At 41.1% G+C, this 27186-nt stretch overlaps 2 protein-coding genes across 2 annotated transcripts; one reads left to right on the top strand and one right to left on the bottom strand.

The window, feature by feature from the left end:
- si:ch1073-145m9.1 lies at positions 1 to 5869 on the top strand. The gene is made up of 6 exons (XM_035679435.1): positions 1 to 493; positions 976 to 1071; positions 3252 to 3364; positions 4086 to 4209; positions 4304 to 4476; positions 4577 to 5869. The coding sequence occupies exons 1-6, from the start codon at positions 454 to 456 to the stop codon at positions 4643 to 4645; spliced, it is 615 nt and encodes a 204-aa protein (XP_035535328.1). The 5' UTR covers positions 1 to 453; the 3' UTR covers positions 4646 to 5869.
- A 2323-nt stretch (positions 5870 to 8192) lies between these two features.
- appbp2 (amyloid beta precursor protein (cytoplasmic tail) binding protein 2) lies at positions 8193 to 26192 on the bottom strand. The gene is made up of 13 exons (XM_035679689.1): positions 25780 to 26192; positions 20841 to 20929; positions 19169 to 19320; positions 18357 to 18480; positions 17098 to 17266; positions 16198 to 16287; positions 15987 to 16054; positions 15794 to 15899; positions 15553 to 15677; positions 15018 to 15103; positions 14142 to 14332; positions 13831 to 13996; positions 8193 to 12508 (listed from the first exon to the last, which is right to left on the bottom strand). Exons 1-13 carry the CDS (start codon positions 25915 to 25917, stop codon positions 12246 to 12248), a joined length of 1767 nt encoding a protein of 588 aa, XP_035535582.1. The 5' UTR covers positions 25918 to 26192; the 3' UTR covers positions 8193 to 12245.
- Between the last annotated feature and the right edge of the window lie 994 nt (positions 26193 to 27186).

Below are 27186 nucleotides of genomic sequence, written 5' to 3'. Positions count from 1 at the left end.
GGCTTAGCAAAAATGGTTTTATTTTGGCTGCCCCTTTCACGTTTACGGGAAGGTTCTCCGCCAGACTCCATTATAAAAAGCACCAATTTAATCTAGGCTGACTCACTGACGAGGTAAACTTCGTAGAGCAACGCTGTTTAACGTCTATTGTTTTATTGAGTTTGGCGTTACGTTCTGTGCGTACGACAGCCTCGTCAGCTTCCCACGTCACCTAGTTGATAGAAACATGACAGCGCACACACGTTACGTTACAGCACGTTTCCAGCCACAGTAGCTGACTTTTGCAGCTCTTACACAATATACGGGGACACAGCGACCAATATATGACTATTATATTACGACAAATGCAGTGTGTGCTTGTTTTGATAGCTGGAGAGGCCGGCTTATAAGGCGGGTTGCATCATCTTTCCTTCCGGGATAACGCTCCGCTGTGTCACTCATAACTGACCGCAGATGGGACTCCAAGTTCTGCTGTACTGGCCGAATATTACCGGTGAGAAACACTCGGTTGAATTTGAAGGACTTTGTGTTAACGTACAGGAGCAGTTCACCGCCATTACTGTAAACATACATTAGCTAGACCGCTAGAATGTTAGAGCATCTATTAGTAATTAATAAGATTATGATTAATGGCAGAACATGGACGCTAAAAGATGTCTCTGTGATTACATTTGAGCTGCTGATTTAAGAGTAACGTTAGGACTGTGCCACAGAGCCCCTGTCACTGACTTTAAAGGCGACTCCAGCCTGAAACGTGTTTTCTGAGCAGTAGTTGAGTCGGTGTTCCTGCTGTGGTCAGTCTGTCAATCACTCCGATCGGTGTCGAGGCCCCGCCCCCCATACTCACTGTCCTTTGCAGGTGTCTGATGCAGTTTTTACATTAGCTGACAGGGAGGGGGTAGCACAACTGCTGGGTGTACTTACACTTCATTACTTAATTCACTTGTTCCACTGAGTTCTGTTTGTGTCTTTCAGGATACATTCGGATTGGCCTTGTGTTTGCAGCGTGGGCTGCCTATGAGACACCAGAAGTCTTTGTGTCTCTTTACTCCATCTCCATAGCCCTTGATGGTAAATATCTGTTTACCTTGTGTGACCTGTGAGGACTGGCTTTCCCCCCCACAATATGTTTTCATTTTCTTGTTTTTGAACATCCCATCAACAATACATATGTTAACAATACAACAGTTTTACACATACATTGATACATACAATTTACACACACACTAACTCAACTTGCATCAATATCAGATAGAATACAAATAAAATAAAACTTTTTCAATTGCATGTTTATTCTGTAATTTCAGCAAAAGCTTAAGTTTACGTCTTTAATTATTGTCATATTAGGCTCCCACAGCTGAACAAAGTATTTCCACTTGCCCTTTGTGATGTAAGTTAGCTTTCCAGACCGATACAGTCTGAACACTCTCTCATCCATATTCTCAATTGTGGTGCACTCTTCCAACATATACAGCAAAGCTGTCCAGGCTTGAAGTAGTCCAAAGTCCAGAAGTTTAGTCCTGTGAGGACTGGCTTTGAATTTACAATACAATAATAAGTCACTGATTGTGCACCTTATCTCTTCAGGCAGGCAGACCAATCGTCTGAGGATTTCTGAATGCAAAGTTGTTGCTTTAACAGCGGCGAGAAGGGTTACTAAAAAACATACGCCCCTTACACGCAGACGACTGCCACATGTTGCTGCCCTAAAGACTTTGAATTGGTTCTGCAGTGAAGAGCACAGACTGGCTTGTGAGTCTACCTTAGAAAGAGACGTTTTCATCCACAGAGGGAGCGGGTTCTCATCCATGCAGTCCGCCATGTTTCTACAGTAGCCCAGAACGGACAAACCAAACACTGGCTGTAGATTGAGTGTGTCTCATTTTTGCGTGGCCACCTGTAGTTCTCCTGACACACTTTAGAGAGCTGGTTGCTTAAGCAGTATGGTCACACCTGTAATGCTCAGAGTGTAGTACACAAACAAAGATGAGAAACAGCCCCAAAGAAATATCCTTTCACCTTTTCCTCAAAGGATCATTTTCTATCCATTTGTAAACCTAACGACCCCTGACCCTCTGGACATATGTCTGAATATTGGAGTGATTTGGATGAATTATGAGCAGATTATTTCCTGTTTAGGGAACTTTTGATAACAGTCTGTCTGTATTTTTTTTTTTTAACAATCATACAGACTAATAGACTTCTCTTTTGACAAATTTGTGTTGTATTTTGTTGTCCCTGGTGGTGGCCATTGTTCTATTAGACAATATACTTTACATTTACATTTCTTCACAGAAGTGAACCAAATGCTGAGATGGAGGCTTACTGTGCATGTTTTGTTCTTAAAGTGTTCTTACACCCCTTAAAATCAAGAAGCTTTGCAACCCCTAGTGGGGTCTGGACACTCAGGTTGGGAACCACTGCCTTAAAAGGGCCTATCTTGTCTCTCTGTCCCATTGATACTTTCTCAAGCCAGGGTTGTCTGATCAGCTTCTTCTAATGTCCCCACAAGCCCTACTGTCTCTGTCAGAGGCACCCTTGTTTCTGCTGGGTTGCAACGTGACAAAAACGTTATATTTCCCTCCACTGATGGTCCTTAAACAGACTTTTAGTCACACACACTCCATGAACACTTCTGATATGAATAATTTCCCTCACACAAGTCAAGATGTCTGCTGTGAAAAAGGCCTACAGTCCCACTGGTAGATTATGTTTTGCTCTAACTACAGACTTTAGCCGCAACGATTAGTCTGTAAATTGATAGTTGTCAACTATTAAATTAATCGTCAACCATCTATTAATAGTTTTGAGTCCAAAAATGTCCACATTCTCTGATTTCAGCTTCACCAATATGATATTTTGGCATAACCAGACTAATTTGAAAAATTGAAATCACTCATGACTTGACTTGTCAATAAGCGTTTGTTGCAGCTGTAGACTGGATTATTTAAAAAAAAGACCACCACTGTAGTATTAAAGCCTTTTTTATATGTATAATAACATACATCATGGCTGCATTCCCTTTAGCAGCTCTGATGTTGTGCATGCTGACTCAGAGGCATGCTTTACTATGGCACTTAAATGGAATTGAGCCAATCTTAAATGTTATTGATCTCACCTTTATCTGCTATATGTATTTAGTCATCATATCATATAAAAGATGGAGCCCACCGAATGGACGACCTGGGAGGAGTAGTTACTGCAGGGTGTGGGCGTTACGTCTCCGATATGTGATGATGTTTTCTGTGCAGGAGTGGACGGCTGGCTGGCGAGGAGGCTGGGCCAGAGCTCCAGGTTTGGGGCCTGGCTGGACGTCGTGGTGGACAACCTGGGCAGAGGCATGCTGTGGAGCCTTCTGTATGAGGTCTGATGGATGCAGAACATTCAACACACACAGTCCACACATGCTCACATTATTAGGCCGTGATGTTGCTGTATGATTATCAAATAAGAAATCTTCTCATGTGAGCCTCTCTGGTAGACACACTAGTGATAGCCATTACACAGGCTTAGTAGTATATGCTTGTTAATAATATTGTATACTGTAAATATATATCTTTCAACGCACATGTATCGTATTTTTTTTGTAGTACAAGTAAGTTTGTGTACAATGAGGAATCAGATTATTTCCTGTGAATATTGCATCACAGGTGAGTTTTCTGTTTTAGGAGATACGTATACAATTCTCTGTCTGTATTGTGTGTTTTTTATTTTTTAACAATCATACATATATTTAAGCCAACAATTGGTTTAGGTTGGGAACCACTGAACTAATGCCATGTTCTACAGATGCTTGTAGAACTTTTGTGTTCAACAAAGTGAAAAAAAAAAACATTCAAACTCGTTGATATTAAAATGAAAAGCCCCACTAAATGGTAGAGGGTCAAATTAAACATGATTTGTCTTAAAAAAAACAACCACTTTTATGAGCAGCCACTCAACCTTGTCTGTACAGATGAACTTATGCTGTATTTACTTGTGACTCTGAATCTTTCTTGTATGTCTGATGGAATAGTGCCACTGTGCCATATTTAAACTGATATTAATTGTCCCTTGTCTGATGTCCTATATATGCTGTATTACAGTGGGGTTGGCTAGTGTCTGCAGTGGAGTGGTGTGTGTTTGTGTGTAACCACAACCCCAGAGGTGAACAGTGGAAGAACAGCTTCACCACCAGCCCTCGATTTATACGGGCCATCATGGCAAACGGTAAGGAGTCTGTCACTGTAAATGAGCTGCTGTTGTAGCTGTACTGTGCAGCTCAAGATGAGTTCAACTTTGTGTGTGTGTCTGGTGCTGTTAGGGTTTCGGACGCCTCTCGGCACGTGGGTGGTGAGCGGGCTGCACTGCCTCCCGCTGTGGCTGTATGGGTGTCAGTGGGGTTTGCTGGCTGAGTGGCTGTACCTGCCTCAGTGGATCCAGACCCTGGGGACACTGCTGCTGGCTGCAGGCCGCCTGCTGGCTCTATCAGCGGAGGTAGGAATAACCCGCCATAATTACAAAAGTTGAAATTAGTGCTACTCATATTTCAGCTTATATTTGTTCATGTAAAGATGTCTCATCCATCTCTCTGCAGATGTGGTGTATATGGACACACATTGAATACCTTGCCAGTGATGAGGAGCCAGAAGAGAAAAACAACTGAAAGCCACTTAGCAGGGTCAGTGTTCTGTACACTGTGCTGTCTACTCTGGAAAAATCCAGAATAATCCATTCCACCACCTTTATATGAACAATGGCCTCAAGTCACATTTGGTTTTCTCCTCACTCAGCCATAGCTGTGGGTGAACGTGGTAAAATGAGCTACATTTTGACTTTTTGTTCTACTCCTGCATAAAAAAGTGTATTTATTTCAGATATCGCCTACCATATCAAATCCTTCTGGACATTTAGACTCCATTTACACCTGGTAGTAGAATGTGATCTGTATTTGGGCATGTTATCAACATAAAGAAAAACGCTTGTTAAAGCTGCAGTAGGTAATTTTCGTTGCCTTCAGGCCCGGTGGAATGCACTTATTGCATCTGCCAAATTTAAAAGAGGAAACAAATTGTTAAGAATATGTCATAGACAGTATTTCATAAAGTTTCCCCTAACTCAACAACTCACAAAACTCCAGAATTTTAAGGAAGCCTGCAGCTGATTTTCCACAACGCATTACTCACGCAGGTTTCGCTCTGGAGCAGCAAGATCCCATCTCAATGAGGATAACAAGAATGCATTCTAAATACTATGTGTAAGGTAAGATCGGATCATTTATCTTTGGGATAACGTGTCAGATCACATTATAATGCCAGGTGTAAATGGGGTGTCAGATTAATATATGTGACTGCTTTAGAGGTACAGCACGAATAGCATTTTGCACATAAATAGGATTTGAATATCTTTGTTAAACCAGTGAACATGGTTGATTTGTGTGTGTGGCTGCTGAGATACAAGATGTCTCCTCTTTACTGAGAGACTGTAACAGTTTGCGGGCATTCAGATGCACTTTAAAAGCCTCTGGTTTTTTGAGCTGTAAAGGGAACATTAATATTATTTATTTATAGGAAACACAAAGCTGAGAAAAAGCCAAAATAAATCTATGCTGGCGCTTTTTTAGGTACGTGAGCGGGTCAGTCAGAAGTGTGAAAATGTCTGCGATAAACAACAGTCTCTATTCGCTGTCATTCGCTTCATGAAATGACACAGCAACCAAAGGGAGAGGCCTACTGTACGCCTAGATCACACTGATATTGAACAGGTATCCTGTATCCTGTGTAGCTCCTAGATAGATAGATAGATAGATAGATAGATAGATAGATAGATAGATAGATAGATAGATAGAGATTATATATATATATATATATATATATATATCTCGCTTAATTGGGCGTAGGTAACTTTTCTAAAAAGAACTTTTTGTCATATTTGCTGAAACTTTCTCTATATCCTGACAGTAGTACATGAGACAGATCATCTGTGAAACAATCAGGTTCCTCTTCCTCCTAGTTGCTCCTAATCGGTATTTTGCAAGAATCCACCGGGCCTGAAGAAAACAACCAATCAGGAGCAGAGAAAGACACTTTGGGTTGGAAGCTTGAAGATAGTTGATTGTTGAGTCTTTTCCCAGGAATGAGACTCAACAATCACCCTTCTCGATGTAGTGAAAAAGTTTCAGCAAAAAGACATATTTTTATAAAAACAACCTAGTGCAGCTTTAAGATGTTTTATACATTTAAAGAATTTATATAAAACCAGACTAGGCCTCTAATTGAGAGCCATACCATGTAGCCATACCAGGCTAGTAAGGGCGACCTACGTCTAACTGGGGCCCTGCTTTTAATTGAAGTTTTAATGGTTTGAAAAAAGCAGTAAAAATGTCAATAAATACAAAGATACAGCGTTGCTACCAAATACAATGTTGTGTATCAGGGATTTTAGTTATGGTGTTATATTAGATTATACTTATATATTTATATGTAATGTCTAATTGATGGAAATACTTTTAAGAATGACCTCAATGGATTTGCTTACATAAACTTTGCCTTTGAGAGATATTTTTATATTTACTGATGTGTTAAAAAAGGCTAAGCTGCAGCTTTATTTGTTTGTGCTTTTACACCAACAGTTTAAATAGCTTTACACAATAAAGTAATGTAATGGAAAATGAATGTGTATATAAAGTGTTCACTGTTCACTGTTGATGAAACCACTTGCCCAAGGGTTTACAGCCATAGAAAAGGACGGCCATCCAGCTGCCTACTGCCAATAATGAGCAACACATCATTTCCACACCTTCCTACACATTTAGCCAGTATGTGACAAATGAACTTTATTTGTAGATAATGGACTGTGAATATATATACAGTATATATATTGTAAAGATTATTTATGGGCTTTATTGCCTTAATTAAACAATAACAGCTAAAGGGAGATTAGGAGAGAGAGAAGGGATCACACGCAGCAATGGGTCACAGGTTGGCATTGATCCCAGCTCGCTGCAGTATAGGCTCGGCCCTCGTATGTGGGGCGCCAGCGCTACATGGTAAAGCACCAAGTGAGGCACCAGGTGAGCCACCAGGGCGAATATTGACATATTTCTAAAGACGGGTAGCATACAGTCATGTTTTTGATCAGGGGTTCCCAAACCTTTCTATTGCTGAGGCCCCCCAAATAGCATTAGCTTATAGTGAGGGCCCCCCCTTTACCAGATGTCTGTACAAACTCCTTTACAATACTATATACAATAAGATTTCAGTTCTGTTATGTTCATTTAAATTATAATAATACACAATTTGAAGAACAGTACAAACAGTTTTAGAGGACACACTTCAATGGAGTGGACCTATTTGCCTGCTGAATGTTAGTGTTCCAGTTCATCCTAGAAGTGGTTGAGGTCTGGACTTCTTGGGAAGTTGACTGGCCTGCACAGTGGGGAACTGGGAACCCCCTTTCTTCATGGTGCTGGCTTTGTGTGTGTGTAGCAGCTCTATAGCGTACTGTTGAGACCATGTAAGCTACCGTGACTCTGTTCATGGTGGTACACAGGCACAGACGTAAGACTGCCTGTAAATGCCTAGGCTCTCTACAGCTGTGAATCTTATTTCTTTATTGTCATACTTTACAGACAAAATGTTTGTTGGGATTCATTTTATGAGAATATTTCTGTAATATTGGTTTGTATTATGCAGCCTTTCTGCTCTGGAACGGACATGACTCATTTCAAGTCTTAAGCAGGTCACAAGTCATTTTTTCTTAAGCAAGTAAAGTAAGGCAAGACAAGTCACCACGTGATGCCAACAGTGACTATACATACATTTATTATACATTTACTAACTGTTCTTGTAGTAGGATTGAGCAAGTATTCAGGTTAAATTTGATAATGTACTTTTCACAAATAGTATCATCTGTACTTAGAAATACTGCAATTTTTATAAAAAAATCCTGTTCTGTAAATATTTCTTACCCTTGTGATCAAAAACATTGCTGAGGCTGTAAATAGTGTAGTTATAATAGTTATAATAAATATAACTGATATGAAAACATCCAGGTAGCCACGCCCATTTCTACTGTAAGCCACACACACATCTGGTTTAAGCCACACCCATTTCAAGTACAGCTACAAATACAGACATTCAGCTGGTAGAACAAATCAGATAGCGGTAAATTTCAGTGTGCGGCGTGAACACAAGAGAGAACTGCATGTGTCGTTCGTGATCAATGATACAAGTTTTAATGTTTTTGCAGCTAACAGTGAAGCAGTAACAGGACAACAGTAAAACATCCCCCTCATCGCGTTCGGTGTCAATCATCCGGACTCTTAAGAGAAACAGGGCTGTTGAAGAGATCACAGCTTTATTGAACATCTTTGTCCACATTTCCCAGCATGCCCTCACACCCTTTGACCCTCCCTCCCCCTCCAGCACTGACACTATATAGTAATTCCCTTTCAGATATCAGTAGATCACAACTATGACCAGTAGGTATTGTCGAGTCGGACCTTACATTCCACCAGTCGAGCGGGTTTCTCAGGGTTACTGTTAATGGAAAAACACCCTTTTTTTTTTTTTTTTTATCATGGCAAGATATTGAAAGTTCAGCTGCAGTGTGGGCAGAAGATACTTCACGTCAGAATCAGTGAAAAATAGCCTTTTCTTGAATTTTTATGCAGATTTTTATACAGAAATTGATTGCCAGTGGCTCCAATATGGTAGTCCTAATAGACCAGGATGCAATTCAACAGGTGACCTATGAGAGAGAACAAAATAAATCCATGATGATATCTAACAGTGGAGGAGTATTTGAGAGTACATTGTTCCATTAAATGTTTGCAATTACGAAGATATGTGCCCTGACTCAGACGTTTTCTGCAATTTGACATGTGTATAGATCTAGGACTATAACATTCATTTCCATGTGTCCGCCCTGGAAAAATGTTGTCCGTCTCCCAGTGGAAAGGTGTGTGTTTCAGGAGGGAGGGGGCGCCTGTTGAAGCCGAAGCACCAAGAGTGTAGCTGAGCGTCCTTTTAAGGGGGCTAAGGCTGGACCTCCTCAGCTAGAGCCACTCGCATCACTGCTAGAGAGGGAGACGTCCGACAGCACTGAAGCGACAGCAAGGCAAAGCTCGTTTTCTTCATTCTCTTGAAAAACATAAACAGTGGGGGTGCTTATCGAAGGCATTGGATTTTCAGTAACGTTGCAGATATTAATGCCTGATTTGGTTTTACAGCTGGACATTTTCCATCAGGGAGAGCAGTTACTTCTCTGCACAGCCACATGCTTGTCTCAGTTCTTTCGTGACCACACAGCTGCTATTTAAAGGGTCAGTTCACCCAAATTAGGAAAAAAAAACTTTCTCACTTACCTCTAATAGTAGTTAGCCATGCACATAGTTTTGTTTTTTTATGCAGAGATCTCTCACGTTTCTGCCTCCACCCTAGTGCACCCTTCCTAAGCCCCGGCTCTTTTAGCAACAAAAAAAAGCAACATATACAGTATACAGTCATATCTTAAGTTAGCTAATCTTAGCAAAACACTAGCTTGCATTTTTCTAACACTAACTTAAGATGTGACTGTGTTGTTTTTATCTTTTAACCATCTTCAAAATGTGGTTGACTTTTCCAACATAGATTAGCCTAGCACATAGCATAAGGTAAAGGAAGGGAAAAGGTTGACTGAGGTTCAGACCGAGGCTGGCTCAACTGTTATTGGAGCACTGAGCAAAAAGGGGCGGGACTTAGGAAGGGTCATTTAGAACTATTCTGGTAATTGATTAATTGTCTCAGTCATTACGCAAGCTAAAATGTCAATTATCTGCCGGTTCTGGCTTCTTAAATGTAAATGTAATGTAATGTAATTTTCCTCTCTGTACATGAAGTCTTTGGGTTTTGGACTGTTGGTTGGATAAGACGTCACTTTGGGCTCTGGGAAATTGTTATCTGCATTTTTCAAATGTTTTGGCATTTTATAGAAAAAACAATTAATCGGGAAAATAATCACAGATGATACAGTGAAAGGGAATGGAATCTAATGTCTAGTATACTAGAACGTAAAAAAAAAGAGCTCCAATTCAACCAAAACTATCTGCAAGGCTAGATACCATGTGGGCATTGGTGCCCAACCTGTGGGTCTTGATTACCAGGGTAGGAAATAAATAAAAAACACATATCTACTACACAAAATGATGTTTATCTCTTTAAATACTGTACGGTTTTACCTCTTCAGGCCTCAAAAAACTCTTCAATTCAAACAGTCTGAGAACATACAATCTGATAAATCAACTGGGCCAATATTGGCTTATTAGAGATGTATGTGTGTCTATGTTGGCTGAAAAATCACAAGAAATGTCAGCAGAAAAATGCCAAAGATGTTTCCTTAGCTTTCCATACGAGGCCATCTAAACAGTGTTGCTATTACATAGATAGTCCAGCAGAGGGTGCTAGATTTCCACACTGTAGAGAGGTTAAGCTATGGACATATCTTGTCTGATATTGGTAAACTCCCAAATGTCTATGCTGGTATCAGTCTATCATCCATTATTGGTTGCAAAAACAAATTCAATATTTTTTATTTTTTGTAATCAAAGTGATCTGATCCTTTAAAAGCTGAGCTGGTTAAGATTTGGCTAGAGGTCATTTTTACTGACATGAAGTGATCATCATGGCAATTTAAGAAAAAGACATGTCACTGGTTACTTTCAGAGTTATTTTCCCCATTCATTATGATTAAAGAACCTCGCAAGCATGAGAGTTGACCTCTATAGTGGAGCAGTTGGTGGGATTCTGGACAGAAACAGCCAGTAGGATGGAAAAACAAAAACTGCTTGAACTTTGCTTCAATGGGCTCTGACTTGACAGGATGGAGTGGAGAGGAAAGGCCAGATGCACAGGTAAACAGGCGGGCAACACATGCACACACACTCGCACAAATATACAATATTGGTCCCCATTGTAGTGCCCTTAAGGGTATAATAGTTTATTTAGCACTTAGAAGTATGGGTCCGTCTACAGACAGATAACTGCAAGCTGGTGTAAGGCTGGTAATCATCAGTGGAGCACTTGGGCACCCAGAGTTCTATCTGTGTATACCAACACACACACATACACACACATACATACAAACAGACACACAGACACACACACAGACACACACACAGACACGAAGCCGCACCTTAAGATGAACTACTAAAGGGTGGCTTATGAGCCTCTCTGTACATGTAGACCTTCCTCGTCTCACTCCGACCCATGTCCTTGGTTTAGAAGTAATAGTGTTGAACAGTTTTAGAATTCATGGCTCACTCAGTAAGAAAAGCATAAACAAAGGGCTACATAAACATACACGTTTGCATATAAATTATTGGCATTTTAATTATTCTAGGTCAGTACTAAGCTGGAAAAGGAGATAAAATAAATTGAAAACAAGCCCTGTGAAGCTTGTTCTGTGTATAACAATATACCCACTGGTTCAACACATTCAACCACTGTAATCTCTCTCCACCAAGCAGTTCAAAGTTTTCTTAGGGTCCACTTTCATTTCTTTGCAAAGAAAAAAACAAACAAGAAGCCTTCAACTGAAACTTAAGTGTACAATCTGCAGTAATATTTTACTGTACAAGTGTCAAAAATATCTGACATTTTCCTTCTCTGTTCCTCCAGGTGATGACGTTGATGGATGTAGTTAGAAACACGGATTTTCACAGATGTCCAGATACCGTCATGTACATAGCCCTGGAACATGGTTTTGATCCGCGATGAGTCTCATGGCGTTCAGAGCTACACTGGTTCGAATACAAAAGCAAAAAATGTCCTCCGATTCCAAACTGAAAAGAAAAAGGCGAGCGAGACAAGAGAAGAGGAGAGGTCGTTTGTCATCCTTACAGGACGTTTGAGGTCGTTGTTTTTTTTCTTTCAAAAGGTCCCCCCTTCAGTTGTGTGTCCTCTTTCTCTTGGAGAAATGCAACAGTCTGCTGTGTGGGGTGAAGATGCGTCCAGTCTGGAGTTGCATCTTGGTGGTTCGTGTGGGTGTCGATGAGGTTTGATAACGGTGTCTTCTCTACTTTTTTTATTCCACGACTAAATGTGTGTGTATGTCTGTGTGTGTACTGGCGGCTGCAGTGACAATGAAGCCAGCTGACTTGCCAGTGATGCTTGAATTTACTGTGTATTACCAATTAACTGTGTGCAACTGAAGCATCACATTTGGGCTTTATGTGTCCTCACCAGGCTGAAGCCCATGTGTCTGTTTTCCCCTCTTCCCTCATAAAATCAGCCAAGACAGGGGCGGGTGGGGCCCAGACTCTGAGCCAATAGGAAAGCTTGTACCACTTCCTGGGTCTGCTGGGGCGTAGTGTTGACATCCTCCAGGGCATCTGCCACGGCAAACTGCCGGTCCCTCAGCCGGTTCCAGTTGGACAGTACGTTGTGGTATTCAAACACCTTCTCGTAGTTTCCCACGGAGTTGTAGAGTTTGATCAGGCCTCGGTAGTCGTATTCCAGCCCGCTGTAACCCTCTCCAAACAGCTTCTTACCTGTGAGGACACAACAAACATCACATACCATGTTTATAAGCATTCTAGAACTGCAACAATTAGTCACTTTATCAATTAGTCCAGTGGTTCTCAAACTTTTTCTTTCAAGCCACCCTCAGAGGCAGAAAAAAGAAAAGTTGATGCCAGTCTAGGGCTGTTTGAACTACACACTGTACTACAGTTGGTTCAAATATTTTTTTTTCCCATGACATTATACACAGAGTGACAGCATGCAGGCTGTACATTTTATGAACTGAGTCTCAAAATGTCCAACCCCTGCAGGTTGGAATTGAACCCAGGCCACTGTGGTAAGGACTCAGCCTACTTGGGGCACGCGCTCTACCAGGTAAGCCACTGTGCACCCCACTGTGTGGAAATCTGATGTTTTCATATCACAGATGAAGAAGACAGGTGTTAAAACACTCATGTAGCTGTGCTTCCACTGCAACAACTGCTTATAAAGGAGTTTAGCGTGATGAGATTAAAGCCACACATACTGACATGAACTGTTTCCAAATGTGTAATGTGACCTTGTCTATGTGGTTGTTTTACTAACTGCTTGTCTGTTTAATGATTATGTATCTCCTTTCCACCCCAGAGAACAATACAGATATATTCTATTCTCTGCTACAAAGTTTCCCTTTAAGTCAAATTCTAAGCAAACCAACACATATGAAAATGCTGCTTTATCTTGTCTTAGATTATAGGTCATTTATATGTTTTGGGTTTTGAATATCAACTTGGGCTCAGGACAATAGTTTTGGACATTGTTTCTACTTTTCTAATGTTTAAATGGCCAAGCAAATAAAATAAGTTTATTGGCTGATAATCAATAATGAAAATAACCATTTGATACAGCCCTAAATCAACCATATTAATTATAAGCTATTAGGCTGCTAATGGCCAATGTAATGCACCACCATGGGCTATTAAGCCCAGACAGGCATATCAAATCAGTCCGACTCAGCTGTGGCTCAGAAGTTGGTTCATTTTGGGAGCAGCACTTTGGGGAGCAGACAAGAAAAACATTTTCTCTGTATTACAGGAGTGCCTGTTTTACAAAGCACTATCAAAGTGCTACCCAGCTACGTTTAGGCTTAACCCGGTCTTTCTGCTATCTAGAAGCAGGCTTACTTTTAACAAGGGTAAATCACCATGGTAACCTATGCTGAATGGCAGGTTCAGTTTGTAGGATCAGACTGAAACATGTAACTAGCCCACTTGTTCAGCAGCTCACTGGAAAAACAGTTATCATCAAGTGCCAACCAAGATAAAATGACAGCCAGCATGTGTGACCCATCCATCCGTTCCCCACGTCTGACCTATAGCAATGGAGCGCAGGTAGAGCCTCTCTGCGTCTTCATACTGGTTCATGTCGTAGTTGTAGAGGGAGGCCAGGTGACCCACAGACAGAGCCACCTCGTAGTCCTCGTGGCCTAGAAGCTGCTCCTTGATCTGGATGGCTTTGATGTGCATCTCCTCTGCTTCCTGGTTACATGGACACCCATAAAACCAGACACAAACACACAAAGATAGTTTCATGTTACATTAATACTAATAATCTCTAATAATACTAATAATTAGTCTGTCTCTAATAATCATAGGAGACAGACAGACAGACATATCCATCCACCTTGAACTTCCTCATGGACTGGTAGAGCCGTCCTAGGTTGCCGTAGTGTTTGGCCGTCTGGACGTTGAACTCCCCGAAGGCCTTCTTGGCCAGCTGCAATGAGGAGAGGTGGAGGTCGTGAGCCTCCTGCAGAAGGCGCTCTTCTGTCTCCTTGTTGTGGCAGTCGATGGCGATTTCCTCCAGAATCAGGGCTGTATGGTTGATGAAGTACATGTTAGACTTCATGTCACAGCACCATGTCATTTTTTGGTATTAAATGTGAAATTTAACAGGAGCTTAAAAGTCACAACCAGGCAGTCTGTAGGCTACTGACTGATTCTTGCTGACTCGCTAAAAAGGACTCATCACTACAACAACCCTAGGTGGAAATTACTCAACACACACCAAATCAAGAAAATCAATTTGAAAAATGAGGAATTAGGTGAATTTAAACTTTGATTTAGTGTTGATTCTGGCGACCCCTGTGGACAAAAGTGGTAGTGCTTCTACCACCTCCTTAATTGATTTCAAGGGAAAACTAACTGAATCCAACCCAGTGGCAGACCTTGAGAAAAACTGTATAGAAATATCCAATCTTCTCTCTGATGGTCTTTAATCATGTAGGTCATACAGAGGCATCGGTATTAAATTGAGACTGTTTCATAACCAGTTAAAAACTCCTTGTAGTGCTGAAAAATGTTAACGTATCGCCAAACCCTATTAGCCACATCTTTTTTTGCCCAAGACCATACAGTTAAAAATATGTGCCCTTCATATATAAATATAAAACACAAAGATAATGGAATTTGTTTTAAGACAGAGTGCCTGCCTGATATTCCCCACTCTACCCTCCACACAGTGGGCAGAAGCCCAGCACCTCCAGGAAACTTGCATTACCTTTGACTCTCTTGGAGGAGGCCAGCAGCAGATGGTCCTCAGGCAGAATGTGAGTTATGATGTCTATGGCACGTTCTGCATGGAATCTGAGGGACAAACACACAGCAGCTGACCCAAACATGTCATGCAACTCACACTTGGCTAGAAACTGTACTCTATCAGGATAAACACTTCCAAGAAAGTCAAGTTGTTTTGAAGCTCAGATCAGAGTTAGAGAGGTCAGAGGGAGCATTACTCAATTTTGAATCAGGTCCTTTGTATACGGGAAGGAGTGTCACTGGATCAGTTAAAATCCCAAAAACATTTTCCACTCAGCTCTTTGCCAGCATCTATCACTATGCCTGACATTACCAATGCTTTATAATGCATGAAATGAAATGGCATACCCAAAGCCTGCAGCCACACAACATAAATACCAGTACGATGCAGAACAGAAGAGACCATCACAGTAGGAGTCATGGTCTAGCTCATGTCTAATGCAATTAGCTTGCTGGTCTAGCAATAGTACTGAGGTTGTAAGATTCATTGTACTCACAGAGCGTTGTCGAATTTCCCAGAGCTGTACTGGTGCACGTATGAGGAGTAGGCCAGGTCTTCATGGGCTGTGGCGACGTGGATGTTCTTCCCCCCGAACACAGACTGTCGGATGTCCAGTGCTGTCTGGAATTTGTACAGACACAAAGGACTTTTAATTAAACATACACAACATGCCACAATGGTTATTAATGAAAATGAGGACACAGAAAACATATACTGTATCCAATCACTCTACTTACCTGGTAAATAGCAACTGATTGGCATATGTTGTCTACATTTAATAAGTAAAATCCATAATCTAGCAGCGTGTCGGAGTACTTTGGATGCTTGTGTCCAAAATGTTCTCTGTAAGACACAAAACATTGAATCGGAATTCATGACAACAAAAGGAATAAGAATAACGTTGAGGCCTTATAAGACACAGCAGGTTACCTTGCTAGAAACACTGCGTGTTTGATCAGCTGCTCTGCTTTTCTGAACTCTCTTTTCACCACGCAGGCCTGCAGTGGAAAGACAAAGCCAAACATCACACAATCATATGTGCTCAAGGGATCTCCTTATTAGGCACAACAGATTGCTGTTCTCTAGATACATTCTGCAATTTCCCAATAATAACTCAATAATAGAAATGAACATCGCTAACCTTGGAGGCTTGCCGGAGGACATCAACCACTACTTTGACAGGCAGCCCTGGAGTAATTTCCTTCATAGCCTCTATACACCACTTGTATGCCTGGAAAAAAAAAAAAAAATCAGGGAAACATATGGGTTCCAAAATGTTCTCAATTTCTTAACAACCGTGCAATGGTGTAAAACAGACATAGTGATCTTTATTACTATTCTACAATTCTTTATTGTCTATAATATGTACAGGTCTCAACAATAAGGATTGCCCACTTTGCCAGGGAAAGTTAAATGCCACTTCGGGCTGGTAATGCTAGCAACTCTCTTGGCCGACCAAAGGTGAAAAAGAATGATGCTGCATTCACATGGACTCAGGCAAACGGTAGACAGCAAACCGGTTGTCATGTTAGATGATGAGAGCAGGATGATAAACGTAGGTGAGGCCAACAGACATCACCATAGTAACATATTGTCCTGAGTGTTGTGTTTTGTCGTCCTGTCGTTGGATGGTTTGTTTGTTTTTCCCGTGCTGTGAGGAAGGTGCTGTCTGTCTACCATCTGCCTGATTCCACGTGAATGCAGCCTGAAACACATCTGGTTTTTTTCTGGAGCCGATGATGGAAGTAGCTAATGAACCTTCTTCCGTCTCATCTCTGTTGAGAGCTGTACATGTGCAGTACCGATAGGGAACTTCATAAAGACACATTTTAAGAGCTGAAGCACAAGCAAGCATTTCTGTGGAGAGGATGTGGGTGAAACTCCAACTATGTATTGCACAATTTGCTGCAAGTCTGGGAGCAAGGCAGATAAAATTGGGTTGTTTCTAAAAGGCACGTCAAATTTCAGAAATATGTATATCTGTATATAAGGAATATAAAATATAATATTGTCTCAGTCACTGGTGGTCAGACACACGTACCTCATCATAGTGGCTTTTGGCGAAGAGCAAGGCACAAAGCTCGCCGTATAGCGCTGCCTTGTTGGCCTGATGGCCATGTTTGGCTAGTTTGTCCATGTAAGACTGAGCAAGCTTGAAGGTCTCCTCCCCCAGGTGGTACTTACAGTTGCCATTGCGGACATGAAGCAGCCTGGGGAGGAAAGAGAGGACAACTTAATAATCTCTGGTGTGTCTGTCCAGTTTATTTACTGGGTGTAGATAGAAATACAGAACAAATGAGGATCCTTTCTGATTCCGTCATTATTTATTGTCATGTTATAATACAGTACAGTGTCATATTTACAGTGCTATAAAAAAAAACAAGGTAGCAAAGCAGCAGTGACACAAACAGTCAAACAGTTTTTTACAAACAAAATGATGGAATTCAATTAAAGGTTCATTCATCAACTTATTTGTTCCTGATATTTTTTTTAGTGTTGGGCACGTTTGTTGAATAGTTGACAAAAATAGTTTATTATCGAAACTGCCCTTACTTAATTTTCTGTCTGCGTTAAATGCCATTTTGACACTTACAGTATTAAAATTTCCAGAGTGGCAAACTGTGCTGGCAAAATGCACTTTCACATAAAACCATTATTTGGAAGTGGGAGGGAAACTGTCTGCTGTGACAATTTATTGATCTTCATTAGATACCCTGTATGTAGAATTTGAAGCATAGATCTTGTGGACTGGATAAACAAAAAAGGGTGGTAAAGACACAGAGAGAACTGGAACAGATGCCTCTGTGTGTGCTTGTGGCTACAGTTTAGTATGAGCATGGCAGGTCAGACTAACCTGGTAAAATCCTTCCATTTACTGCAGCCTTAATAATGAAGAACCATATCAGCTCTAATTTATGTCTTTAATCAAAGTGGTCCTGATCTAATGCAACTACAACTCTGATAAGTAAAAATTATCCAGCCCGTTAAAATTTACCCAAATAAGTTAGCTTGCCAATGTCAAATTTAAATATAGTTGTTATTCTATTATTGCCAATTGTCAATTCTAGCCACAAGTGTCAAATGCTGTGTGATGCAGCCATTTTGTCAAGTTGGGCCACCAAAATGTGATCCATGTCTGTGCCACGAAAAGAGTCACAGTAGAGTAGGATCTACAGTTACACTTGTTGAAGAGATTCGGTCGATTGGAAAAGTAAACCAATATATACATTCTACACAAGGGGTCTTTCAAGGGAGTTTTTGCTAACCATATACTGAATGTCCACAGGTTTTCAGACTGACCTGACACAGCATTCCACAGCGCGGAAGCAGTGGAGGACCTCACTGTGGAGCGTGCACAGCTGCAGGCACGACAGAAACACTTTCTCTGCATCTCCATACCAGCCCGCATCAGACAAGAAGCCACCTGCAATCAAAAGACATCAGATTACTCCAACTGTCTCCAAATCACAGGGGGGTAAATTCAGCATCAACTGTAGTAACTGGTGGTTAAAGTGAGTGTTTTAATAAAAAAATAACAACGTGAAACTCTGTCTGGGAGCTGCACCTGGTCACTGGGACAAAAGTATCGGGATGGTTTCAACACGGACCTTTTCTCTTGTAACATAGGGAGTCATGCAGTGTTGCATTGGCTAACTGTACTAGATGCTGCCACTAGCTAATTAGCGGCCCTATGAACTGACTGTATCCGGACTGGGAGCTCGAAGGATAGGGGGAGTTTAAATACTACTAGCGTAGGAATCGTGAGGACCAGGTGGGGAATACTGCCAAGGAGCAGGGCCACAATGAGCAACAGAACCAGAGCAGCAATACAAAATATACCACTGGATCAACAATGACTGCCATGGCCTGCTGATGACGTCACTTTTGACAAGCAAACAGCCCCCGCGCTGGGGACACTGTCGGGCATAAACAAAGCTTCACAGCAGGGTCAGACAGTCGTTACGTCCGCAGCAGCACAGTGACCATAACTGTATACTAGGTTTCAACCTAGTCTTGTTCCTATCAGCTGACGCTATGATAACATCAGTGCAAGGAATGAACAGCCTCCACTGATTGACCCACTGAATCTCTGTCCCTTCCCCACCATTTACCCAGCACAAAGCCGAACTGGATGGCCTTCTCTTTGACATGGGCGTCAGACTCTGCGATGTAGGAGCAGCGACGGCTGAAGGAGTTTGCCAGAACTGAGGCCACTTTCACACCGTGGTCCATTAGTGCCTGAAAGCAATGGTGCAAGAGGTGTCTGCAGAGGAGAGGACAAAGAAATGAACCATGTCAGTGGAAGGTAGAACTATTAGGTAATGATTACTTGTTACATTTAAGCCTCGACTAAAACAATATCACAAACATCTGGCTAATCTGTCAATAACAATGCTGATGACTACTGCTATTGTATTCTCATTACGCCTATCAATGCAGGTTGAAAGCAGCAACATACACCACACAGATAACATTATAGAAAGAACCTCAATAATGTAGCTTAACCTAAAGGGTACTTTAACCAAGCTCTTTATATCAGAGCTGCATTGGTCTTCTTTCACAAAGTAGTACTCAGATTTCTAACTTTTGAAGTTTAAGTGGCAGCAGAGTAAATGGTAAATGGCCCTGTACTTGTGTAGCGCCTTTCTAGTCTTCCGAAAAAGCGCTTTTACACTACGTGCCACATTCACCCTTTCACACACATTCACACAGCGATGGCAAAGCTCATCGAACAGAAACTAAGCTCATTCACACACTGTGCACAGCATTGGGACAATTTGGGGTTTCAGTATCTTGCTCCAAGCGAACTTCGACACGGCTGGCAGGAGGAGCCGGGGATTAAACCAACAACCTTCCAATTAGTGGACGACCCGCTCTGCCTCTGAGCCATAGCCGCCCCAGAGTGTGTGATATGGAACTTGCAATGACTATGTTAAACTGATATAACTGAAAAGGACCCAACAGGTCCCAGCAGTAGGAGAAGGAATACAAAGCAAACACTTAATAGTCTCATTCAGAAAAAGTCGAAACAGTAAATGATTGATACACTGGGCCAAATTAAACACAATTAGAACTCAGACGTGACCAAAAGTCCAGTTCTGCACAACAACTTCAATGTCTATACAATGGTTTTTCTGCCTGATTCTGCCAATTATTTTCATTATGGAATAATCTGCAGATTATTTTCTTGAATTTGTTTAGCTATAAAATGTCAGAAAAGGGCAAAATGCCCATTAGAATTTCTCACAGTCCGAAGTCTTCAATACTGGCCAAAAAAAGTACCATATGAAGGAAAATTGGTATTGGGTCCATTTTGTAGTTGTTAGAGCATGATCAATAGAAATGTATCCCACAAACATACCTACAATTGAGACTGAGAAATGCTATACAAGTAACGTTCATTAATCCAATCAAATCATATTAAAGACATTAAGGCCTAACAGTCTGATTATGGGATTTTAGAGTTTTTAGGACCCTGCAGACACCCTCTTTGTTGATCAACTGACTGATTGATGGATGCAACTCTACAATATACTACTATAAGAACTGCTTCATTAGATATGTTTGGTGAGGTTGGTTCAGTTTCAGTAAGGTCCATACATGAGGCTAAAAACTGTATCCACTATTCCATGAATGCAGTTTTCAGCACATACAGCATGAACTGCTCTGATAAGCATCTGTTGAAGGGGCCATGGTCTCCAGAACCATTCTGTAACACAACTGATGCTTTCAGTGTGGATGGTGTGAGGTTTCAGGCACAGCTTAGTCCCATTATGTTCTTACCTTTTGTCTGAAGCACGCAGTACTTTAGCAAACACCTCCAGCTCACAGAACTCTCCCCCCAGCTGGCAGAGCCGGCCCTGCTGGTAAAGCTGAAAGACACACAGAGGTGGAAGGATAAGGTGAGCTTGGAGACACACTCACAATAATACAGATGTCATCTCATCCATTAGGAGCGCAGTGTCGAGTCTATAGGTAATACCTGATCTAAGATGCAGGTGGGGAGAGTACGGCTCAGCAGAAGGGTACAGAATGTTCCGTCTTCAAATGGACTTTGTCCTATTTTTAATCCTAGTTTCTATTGAGGGTGTATATGCTTTTAAAAATGCTGCCTGTTGTTCAGAAGTTGAAACAGAAAAACATTTGCTGATGTCTAGCCTGTCATCAAAATGCACTGAGCTGGAAGTTGTTATATTCAGTGGCTGTCCATGGTGGGGTCTGTGGGGGACACTGCCAGTCTCAGCTGTGTCTCTTCAATTGCAGTTATTGGGTGAAACATTGCTTAATGTCCAAGTGATGGGAGATTATGTGAGAAATGGTCCAAGTCACACTGGCTCACAAGAAGCTAATTTATCAAGACAGCTGTGTTACGATTATCTGCCTGTGAGAGTTGGTGGCACTGCACGAAAACACATTTTTCTAGTGCTGAAATAACAACTCAATGAACTGAAAGGTTTTGAGGATAACTGACTACGTGTCATTGTTTTATTATCATTATTTGAAGTGTGTACTCCATATCATGTTTTTTATTAACATGGCTCTATGCAATGCCAGCTGGTCCTCCACTTTGGTCCAGAATGAAATATCTCAACAAGTATCAGATGATTTGCCATGATCCTTTGTACAGACATTGATGAGGCCCTGGTGTCGAAGCCTGCTGAAACTTTTCTCTAGTGCCACTATGAGGTGACATTTGTGGTTCGGAGTGGAATATATTGGCAATTGTTGGATATATTGCCAGGAAATGTCCTGCCTCCCTCAGGATGATTTGTAGTTTAAACATATAACTGAGGCTAGTAGCAGGCTGACGTTTTAATTTGTTCCATACTTTGGTTATTACCAAATATCTGCAAAAGTAATGACATTCCCATCAGTCCCAGCTGTATTTTGTGTTAAGTGCAAATAAGCAAACATTAGCATGCTAACATGTTAAACAGAGATGAACATGGTAAACATTTGCATGTTAGTCATCAACAGCATGTTAGCATTGAGCGTAAAGCACTGCAGTCCTTGTCACTACTGCTGACCCAGAGACATTACTACTTTTGTGACACATGGTGTCACCAACTGTTTCATTGAAGCTGCCAACGATGAGCATAACAGGGAGGGCATACCAGTTGCTAGTACTATTTTTTGTTGTTGCCACGTCTAATAATAATAATAATATAGTTTATAAGTGCTTTTCTCACACTACCTCCTATTCTACAATTTCTAGACACTTTACATAAAAAGAGAAACAGCATCAAACAAACATCAAATAGTAAGAAACTAAAAACCACCATCAGACTAAGCTAAACATTAAAAGCAATTAAAAGGTGATCTCCTCTGTCCGAGATTTGAACGTTGGAAGGGTCGGTACAGTCACGGATGGGTTTGGGGAGAGAGTTCTCAGAGGGAGGGGGCAGCTACAGAGAAGGCTGTCGCCCCAGGTTCGGTGGCTTGGTCGGGGTGGTGGAGTCAGGAGTTTGCAGCAGATGAGCGGAGGCTCGGGATGGATGATGTGGCGTGGAGGCAGGTCAGTGAGGTAGCGAAGGGGCCTGGTTATGGAGGGCTTTGTGTGTGAGAGGAGGATTTGACCTGAATTTTAACGTTGAGGGACGGGAAGCCAGTGGAGGTTTCTGGAGGACGGGGGTGATGTGGTCCGGGTTGCGGGGACAGAACGAGCAGCAGAGTTCTGGATGTACTGGAGTTTATTGAAGGTTTTGGATGGTGTGCCGTAGAGGATGCTGTTACAGTAATGGATTCTGGAGGTGATGAAGGCGTGGATAAGGGTTTCTGCAGCACAGAAGGAGAGTGATGGGCGGAGTCGGGCTATGTTTTTAAGGTGAAAAAAGGCAGTTGTGGTGATTTGGTTTATGTGGCGTTCGAGGTTGCGACTGTGGGGGGATGGAGACAGGGTGGAGTTGTCAATCGTCTAATTAATAATAGTTCATTCTTCAGTTTGATCAGAAATGTTTCACATGCTACTATTGTCAAGTCCATGTCTTGTAACTTGCCATCAATAAAATGATGTTTCTCAAATTGATGATTCCAATTAAAGTTAATAAAAATGAGTTCTGCTGGAGAAGCTGGAAATTCAGAAGCCAGTGCTCACAGGTTTTATTAAATGTAGAGTTGATGATGGCCAATTATTATCATTCATGTTTTAACTTAATTCTACCAATTAATAACGTTCATTAAAGCCAGTACTGGCCAACAAATTCATATTGTTTGTAGATGATTTTACTTTGACAATCGAACCTGGTGTCATGGTCCTCCTGTTAACCGGGGTGGAATACGTCTCACTGTAGTTGGCTTCAGAAATCAGCTGTTCCTATTATGAATGGTATTTCTGTTGAGCATTATTGATGTTTAAGTTATGCATTTGTGCCCGTCTACCCCACTATTTTGAGAAAGACTAACAAATAGTACAAAATAAAAAGGGGTAGAAAGTAAGCAAGAGTGTAGGCGGCATTTTTTCTTGTAATGTAACACTCTGTTTGTGACATGTATGGTGCTACCGCTGAAGCTTCGATTCTTTCTGAACAGTGACAACCAGTGACTAACTATCTTGTGACAGCAGACTCACACATCTGGGTCAAATGTAGGTTAAACACACACTCTGTGGAGGTTTCATCAGCCACGTTTCCTGTATCAGCGAAGGTGGCTTATTCTACCTACCAGAACCTTTAGATATACAAGCTACCTCCAAGATGCCAGCTCATCACTGCATATATCCAAAAGACAGCAAAATAGCTTAACCAACATCTGCATTCACAAATCAGAACAGAACCAGAGGTTTCAGGGTAAAGAATACATTCAACAGTTTCCATTTATGACAACACTCAGAACACAAGCCCCAACATTTCAGTAAAAATGCCCACTGGTATGGAAGTGCTCAGTGCTCGAAATGAAAGATGGACAATAAATAGAGCACCTGGCTCGGACACAAACATACAGGGGTAATTCTGGGAAAGTAGAGAAATGTTTCATTACAAATGAAATGATTGCGTTCATGAGTCATGGAATAAATATCGTTTTGACTGTTCAAATTCAAAACATGTGAGGCATGATCTCTATGCTACATCACACGCGCCCTTACACACAAAATCTATTACAGAGGGAGACCTGTGTTGCCAACTTTTCTCGCTAGATTTAGCACTTTTTAGACTCTCTCGGTGAGTTTATTTCTAAAAAACTATGTAGAGACTTATTCAAACCACCAGGGAAAAGGTGAGAAATATATTCAAATATATTATTTTGTAATTCGTTCCCATTCGTTCTGCTCAGAGTATTTGCAGTCCACGGCTCTTCTGCCAACAGTGCTGGGGGCCCTCCCTCTCCTCTTGTGCCGTGGGGACCTTTCCTCTCACTCTGCCTCCGGATCTCTGGATCAGGATGTTCGGAAATCTTACATGTAAATAGTTTGTTTGAGCCCTGCAACGTTTGATTTTTTACACTCGGGTTCCCTGGAACTTAGTAATGAATCCAGGTTAACATCCAACTTCTCTTTCACCTTGTAAATAAGCATGGAGGGGAGTGTGAATGTGTTGATGCCCTCCAACTGTCTGAGAGGTGCATAATATATGATTTATAACTGTTGCCAGCCAAATCTAATGCTGGTGAATAGTACCGTCACAGACACTTGGATGTCATCTGGTTTACTGCAAGTTCTCAAAACCTGTCCCACAGTGAACCACATCCACAGCATCTCCATATCACAGACACTACCTCACTACCTCTCCATGACTGAATTCATGTCAACAAACTTGGAATGTAAAGTCACCGAGCTTACTACAGCCTAGAGAGTCACTGCATCGCATTTACCTATAAGGAAAGATATTTTTACACTTCTCATACACTCAGATCTTAAAATTGTACTCTTAACTCTTTATGCTTGTGGTGTTTTTAGACTATAGACAGCATTTTTGATTTGAATACATTAAATGTAACGCTTTCTAACTATATGCATGATATAGATTTTCAATATTTTCTCACACATCATAGCATTTAGGCCACCATGTCAGTAAAGAGATGTGTTGTGGCTGTTTAAGGAAGAATGTCCATCCAACCACAGCCGCCAGTGTACATCATAAATAAGCATGAATACAGTGAGAAGATCCTGGTGTATATGGCCATATATAGGCAGGTATAGTTATCCTGAGTTTGAAGGAACAAATGCCATATCTGAAAAGAGATAATATATATATTCTAATAATATAATGGCTCAAAAGCAGTGGCATTTAACTGAATGTTTCAACATACTGTTTTTTGTGTTTGCAGTCTGAAGCAAATTGACAGCTGACTGCTCGAAAATGACCGGATCTGTTGTAACAAGTCCGTCTGCCTGTAAAAGACAGGCTACTATTCATAAAGTAAGCCAAAACACAAAACTGACAACAACAACAATCCCTCAAAACACTGTTAGTTTACATGACAACACTGACACAATTCATTTACAGTCTCTGTCATGTAATCGATGCCGTTTATAGGTTCTTATTCAACAAAGGTTCATAATACAGAAGTAACTACTGGCTACCTTGAATTTTAAGACAATGTAAGACGGAGTAAGCCGACGGTTAGTTGCCTCGACCCGAAAAAAACAGCTTTTGGTCTTCAGGAGCGAGCGTAACGTTATCGTAATTGAGCTAACGTTAGCAGCAACGTTAGCAGCTGATTACACGAACTCGTACAGTCGAGAGGCTGTCAGATATACCCGAGCCTCTTGACCGGCAAATCTTACCTTATAATACACATCAAACTGTATGTTTTCCGGGAGCGAGCGTATGTCCCTTCTCGACCGGCTGTAGTTGTCCACCACCGCCGAGATAGCGGTGTTGTACAGTGTTTCTGGGATCCATTCGAGCTCCACCGCAGCCATGTTGTTTTCCCTCTCCAAAAAAAACCCCAGCAGCTACAGCCCTCCCCAACTCTGCCTACATTCGCTACCTTACTGCGACTAAAGCACTTCCTCCGCGAGTCCTCATATAACATTCACTGAAGAGCGAGGCTACAAATAATCGTTCTGCCGCTGAGTTACGGCCACAAGACTAAAACCGCTGTTTAATTTCCATTTTTCTCCTTCATCTCCAATTATTCGTCGACCCTACAGCAGTTCCGTGCCCCCGTCCCGACGCAAACATTCACGGGCGATGACGCAGTGACGTAATTGTGCAGTCGTTGCAACAAAAAACCCCAAAACCTTTTTTAAGTGATATTTTGTGATAGGTTTTACATGTACGAATCATGCAAATAATTTGTTACACTGCTTAGTTTATAATCCTTATTTTTACTAAAGATTTCTCCTTTTACATAATAATGCCATATACAGACCCTGTCCACCCAAAACCTGGTTAAAACATCCTCAGTTGGCAGATAAAACGTACATGTACATATAAAAAAAAACCACATAGTACGTTTTCCTTCGTGGTTTAACCTTACTGTATATTAATTTGAGTGTTGTCCAGATCTTTGGTTCCCCAAAACAAAGCAGTGTATGTGTATAAATGGTTAATATTCCTACATAGTTTTAGCTGATTTAGATGCAAAAATACTCTAAATTAACGCTGAGAATTAGTCATTGTGTTACAAATGACAAAATGTTTCACAGTCCAAATATGTACACTTTACAAGATCCAAGTAATTCAGTATGAAGGGGGTTCATTTGATACTGATACTGAATTGTACTGATGCCAATTTAATAAAAAGCCCCGTCTTAGGTTTGCATTCGCTCCCTTATTTTGTCCATGCATTAAAATAAATAAATAAAAAGCTTTAATGTAACATTATTCATATAAAACACAAGATGAAACATATATATTTTGACTTCTTATTATGCGATTATTGTTGTATTTTTTAATCCAGAAAATACAACGGAAAAATTTTAAGACACAATACAATACATTCTGGATTTGAAATAAAACAGTGTGAGATTAAAGTCTTGACTCGGCTTTAATTTAAGAGTGTTTGCATCCACATCAATTAAACTACACAGGAACCTACATAATAAATATACATTAAATAAATCAAAGTTATAATAAAAGGAATGCAGTCAATGAAGTCTACAATTTATACATCGCCTGACTCTCGGTATCTTCCATGGCGATGCTTTGTTAGGTCTTGCTTCTTTCTTGTTTCATGGAGGTTTTGC

The sequence above is a fragment of the Morone saxatilis genome, unplaced genomic scaffold, assembly GCF_004916995.1.
Source record: "Morone saxatilis isolate NCDOM2014 unplaced genomic scaffold, NCSU_SB_2.0 Contig8, whole genome shotgun sequence".
Taxonomy (NCBI): domain Eukaryota; kingdom Metazoa; phylum Chordata; class Actinopteri; family Moronidae; genus Morone; species Morone saxatilis.
This window is presented reverse-complemented; position numbering and strand designations above follow the sequence as displayed.

What these genes read in the sequence shown, in the direction of transcription:
- si:ch1073-145m9.1 (XM_035679435.1), top strand. Translation starts at nt 454, where the DNA reads ATGGGACTCCAAGTTCTGCTGTACTGGCCGAATATTACCG. An exon ending in GTACTGGCCGAATATTACCG is followed by an intron (nt 494 to 975) that starts GTGAGAAACACT and finishes TGTGTCTTTCAG; the next exon opens with GATACATTCGGATTGGCCTT. An exon ending in CATCTCCATAGCCCTTGATG is followed by an intron (nt 1,072 to 3,251) that starts GTAAATATCTGT and finishes TTTTCTGTGCAG; the next exon opens with GAGTGGACGGCTGGCTGGCG.
- appbp2 (XM_035679689.1), bottom strand. Translation starts at nt 25,917, where the DNA reads ATGGCTGCGGTGGAGCTCGAATGGATCCCAGAAACACTGTACAACACC. An exon ending in GCTGTGGAATGCTGTGTCAG is followed by an intron (nt 17,267 to 18,356) that starts GTCAGTCTGAAA and finishes TTTCCTCCCCAG; the next exon opens with GCTGCTTCATGTCCGCAATG. An exon ending in AATCAGTTGCTATTTACCAG is followed by an intron (nt 15,678 to 15,793) that starts GTAAGTAGAGTG and finishes TACAAATTCCAG; the next exon opens with ACAGCACTGGACATCCGACA.